At 38.0% G+C, this 5,000-nt stretch overlaps 1 protein-coding gene across 1 annotated transcript in view; it reads left to right on the top strand.

Annotated features, from left to right (window-relative positions):
- The window catches only part of LOC115216306 (probable low affinity copper uptake protein 2), a 45,174-nt gene that overhangs the window by 6,818 nt on the left and 33,356 nt on the right, over positions 1-5,000 (top strand). Inside the window, exon 2 of the mRNA XM_029785508.2 lies at positions 2,048-2,117. Within this exon, the coding sequence (XP_029641368.2) occupies positions 2,051-2,117 (67 nt within the window). The 5' untranslated portion in view covers positions 2,048-2,050. The remainder of the gene's footprint in view (positions 1-2,047; positions 2,118-5,000) is intronic.

The following is a 5,000-nucleotide window of genomic DNA, read 5'->3' as shown; positions in this document are numbered from 1 at the left end:
AAATTGATATCATATGCAGGCAAAGTTTCTCAGCTCAGAACTTACTGACTTCTTTCGTCTTAAAATTAGTACAAATAAGCTGTTTTTGGACATATCTCGATTGAAAGAAAAAACAAAACTAAAACAAACCAAAATAGTCAAATTTCCGCTTTGAAAAAATAAATTGTTTGTCAAATAATGGGTGATCTCCATTGCTCGACGATGTCAATTCAATTGTTTGATCGACTGAATTGTGGAAGCACTCCGTCGGTTACGACGACGAGGGTTCCGGTTGATCCGAATCAACGGAACAGCCTGCTCGTGAAATTAACGTGTTAGTGGCTGAGCACTCCACAGACACGTGTACCCTTAACGTAGTTCTCGGGGATATTCAGCGTGACACAGAGAGTGACAAGGCCGGCCCTTTGAAATACAGGTACAACAGAAACAGGAAGTAAGAGTGAGAGAAAGTTGTGGTGAAAGAGTACAGCAGGAATCACCACCATCCCTGCCGGAGCCTCGTGGAGCTTTTAGGTGTTTTCGCTCAATAAACACTCACAACGCCCGGTCTGGGAATCGAAACCACGATCCTATGACCGCGAGTCCGCTGCCCTAACCACTGGGCCATTGCGCCTCCACTGATCGACTGAATTAGTTGCTCCTGTATTAACGTGTAAGGAGCTGCGCTTTTCACTGGTACTTGTACAGTTAACATTAGTCTCTGGAAGAATGAGGATACAGTGTGTAACAAGGTTGACTCTCTGAATTATAGTCCACCTAACAGGATTCTTTATAGTTTCCATAAACTTAATTTTAATCACACAGTAGGGGTGGGGTCTACTCGAATCTTCCCAAATTTCGCTCAAGACGCTTCGTAGCGGGTCCGAACCTGAGAACTCATGTTTGCGAGCAAACACCTTAAGCATTCGGCTTTAGCGAAAACTTGGCATACCAGCAGAGTAAATCATAGACTCCATTCACACAATATACCCAGTTTCACTTAAAACAACATCAATGTGCTCGAGGCCATCGAAAATAACTGTTGCTTTAGATGCCACGTAGTGGCACTGAACCTGGGACGTCGAGGTTCCGAAGCGAGCTTCTTAACCATTCTCTGCGTACCACTAGAAAGAATGTAAAGTAAATACAAAATTCTAACATTGTTAATTAGATAGTTCCTCATATATTTTCATTAAGTCTTTAATGCTAAGCCTCTTCATTATCTTGCTTCGAATCACATGTAGCTTATGAAAATCCAACATAACACGAATCACCATTGAAATTAGTTTGTAAATTTTAAAATAATCTCTATATTAATTAATCATTCACATTTTAATAACTAGAAGCAAGATCATATCGCATAAATCAATATCTCATTATTACACTTTCACTCTTTTACTCTTTTACTTGTTTCAGTCATTTGACTGCGGCCATGCTTGAGCACCGCCTTTAGTCGAGCAAATCGACCCCAGAACTTTTCTTTGTAAGCCTAGTACTTATTCTATCGGAATCTTTTGCCGAACCGCTAAGTTACGGGGACGTAAACACACCGCCATCGGATCTCATTAATTATTAGTTTCAATGGGAACAGCTTCTTCCTTCTGTTTTTCCATAAAAAAAACAAAAACATTACATACTTTCTGTTGGCAGTATATAAATTTCAGGATATATTTTATGTGTGGAGGCGCAATAGCCCAGTGGTTAGGGCAGCGGACTCGCGGTCGGAGGATCGCGGTTTCGATTCCCAGACTGTGTGTTGTGTGTGTTTATTCAGCAAAAACACCTAAAGTTCCACGAGGCTCTGGCAGGGTGGTGGTGGCGACCCCTGCTGTACTCTTTCGCCACAACTTTCTCTCACTCTCTCTTCCTGTTTCTTGAGTAACGCTGCGATGGACTGGCGTCCCGACCAGCTGGGGGGAACATATACGCCACAGAAACCGGGAAACCGGGCCCCTGAGCCTGGCTAAGCTTGATAATATGTTTTATGTACAACATTGTGATTCAGAATAATTAAATGTACTTCATTTCTATATTTTACATTTTATAATAAATCATATTTTGATTTTAGAGTATGATTTTGGCGATTCGGACCCCAACAAGTCTAATATTTTCTGAATGGTGCATGTCTACTCTACACGGTATGTATAAACATATTTTCTTGTAGTTCATTTATATCTAGATTATTATTGTAATTATTGTCGTTGCTTAGCCCCTGGTCGACTTTAGTGGAACGCTTCTATGATCAAACGAAATTCAGTCATGAGTACCTGGTCTTTTTTGAGGCATAGTATATCTAAGACTACATTATCAAACGTCCTTCTATTTTTCAAAACAGTAGGTTGTAATACGAAGAAAGGATCTTTTCGGTTTGATCGGCAGTTCTTAAAAATAAATTCCACGTAGCTAAACCCTTTTAAACTTCGTATACTGGTAGAATGTGTTTATAAAACATCTTTTTCTCTTGGCTTTATTGAGAAAATTCTATAGTTTATAAGATATTTGTTGTTCTTTTTTCTTCAATTTCTGAAACTTCAACCAATCAATGATGTCTATTGAGGTGAAAACATTCTGTGCCGTATGAATATGTCCCTCGTCTAAGAAACAGATTGGGTTTATTTACATTTCTGAAGAAAAAAAGATACCCTTCCCCCCACCCCTAGCCCTAACCCTAACCCTAACTAACCCTAACTCTAACCCTAAAACAGATTGAACTGTAATAGATCGATACTAGGGTCATAATTATGGGTGACAATTTCATATGAAACCGCAAGGAAAAACTGCCGTTCAAACCGAAAAATCCCGAAGAAAATTCGTTGCTATTTCTGGCAAAGCAAATGAACATAGGGTATTCTTCTGAAAAGTGAAATTAATTTGATTGTATTGAAAGCAAAAGTTTTGCCAATTTTATTGTTTAAACAAAATAATTAATTAAAACTCTAGTGGGTCAATTCTTAAAAAAATGTTTTAAGCTTTCTCCCTTGGCTTCGTTGGCTTAGTTAACCTGTTCAACAATGATTACCTCAACACGATATAGGTATGGTATTGATAAATTAAAGTTATCGCGCTTCGCACATTTAAGTATATCAGCCTTTAATCCACCATCTTTATATATAAAAGTGAAGTTGTGTGTCTGTCTCCTACGATTTAGATTCCTAACTACTCCCACATTTTGCGGTGCAGTTTAACCAAAACCGGGTATCTTATAGTCGTGATTCATATAGAGCCCTTCTGGGTATTAGCGCGCGTCTACAATGAGTCTACGATTTAAAAAATAAATTACCATCATTTTTTCCAATTTAATGCATTTTTTCGCTATTATATAAGGGAAGTAACTCTCTAAAAATGTCTACGATGAGTCAACGATTAAAAAAAAAAATTTACCATCATTTTTTCCCCATTTTTAATGCATTTTTTTGCTATTTTTTGGCTATAACTCTCTAAAAATGCTTATATAGTTATTTCCCTTACAAACCCGAGCAACGCCGGGCGATACTGCTAGTTAAATATAATTTTATTATGGAGAGAAGTATCCAAAGCCTATCATGGCTCTTCTAGACAAAGAAAGAAGCAGTTGCATAAATTTGATGCGTTTAATGTTCAGTTTTTTAAACTTTTATGGGCAATTTACTGAAAAAAAAACAGTATCTTGAAAGGTGTGGATTCCTGGAGTGGGAAGTTTAAGCAAAGTGATCAACAAAGACATCGCAAGAGTAGTGGTAGGAGATAGCATTGTAAGAGAACCATCGTATTGCAAGCGTAATATAAAAAAGACTAATATGACGCGCTTACGATAATTGTCGGTTAAGACTGGTTAGGAAGGTACAGGTTAGTATTGATCAAAGAGTCCACGTTGATAGACTACGAGTTAACGAGTGTTATGCGCTTTTGATTAGTTTCGTTAACAACAGATTTTGGTTAACGTATAGATTTTAGTATTAATAACTATTTGAAGGCGGCAGTGAGTTGGCTGAATCGTTAGAATGTCGGGAAAATGTCATTCTGCATTTGTTCCAGCATTTACGCTCTGAGTTCAAATCTCACTGATGTCAATAGAATGAAATAAAATAGAATAAGAATAGTACTCATCAAGTACTGAGGATGTCGATATCCGATAATCTCCTTCCATCAAAATTGCTGGCATTGTTCTTTAAATGAGAAACAATTACTAACTTTTAAAAGTGGATTTGCATACTGTATTTTGTTCCGGCTCTTTACATTCTGACTTCAAATTCCACCGAGGTAACTTAATTAAATCAACTGTTCCCGTTCTGACTTCGTGCAAGGAAGGAAGGCGACGGCTTGTCGGAATCGTTAGAGCATCGGAAAAACTAACCCTAACTTAAAATGAAAGAGGCCGGAACAAATACCCCAAATAGTTTTTCCGATACATTATTTACAATGGACGGATAGGTGTCCTCACCTTGTTTGTTGCTATCACACCGTTTTGGCTGATGTACTCTCCAGCCTTCATCAGGTGTTCTGATGGAATTTTGAACCCGACCTTTTATTTAACTAATGGAGTACACTGTTCTTATTCCCAACATCAGCAACATATCTTAGGAATGTGAACAGTGTGCCCCCTTAGTAATAAAAAAGCGTTGGGTTCGAAATTCCATCAGGACACCTGATGAAAGATGCAGAGTACATCAGCCAAAACGGTGGGATAGCAACAAACAAGGTGAAAACACCTACCCGTCCATTGTAAATAATGTATCGGAAAAACTATTTTGTGATATTTGTTCCGGCCTCTTTCATTTTAAGTTAAAATCCCGCGGGGTCAACTTTGCCAGTAATTCCTTACGGAATCAATAAAATAATGCAATCAAATACTGGAGACGATGGTTTTGGCCCACATTTTTCTTTCTAAATTGCTGGCCTTGTGCCTGAATTAGAAACCATTTGTTATTCAAAGAGAAAGGCGGTGGACTGACAAAATTTGTTACAGTATCAGAAAACTGCTTTGCATTTTTGTTTTCATTACTGTTCTTTCTGTTCTGAGTTCAAATCCAGTCTAAATCATC

This window comes from Octopus sinensis, linkage group LG10, assembly GCF_006345805.1.
Source record: "Octopus sinensis linkage group LG10, ASM634580v1, whole genome shotgun sequence".
Classification (NCBI taxonomy): domain Eukaryota; kingdom Metazoa; phylum Mollusca; class Cephalopoda; order Octopoda; family Octopodidae; genus Octopus; species Octopus sinensis.
The sequence above is the reverse complement of the archived record's forward strand: the minus strand, read 5'-3'. Positions and strand labels throughout refer to the sequence as shown.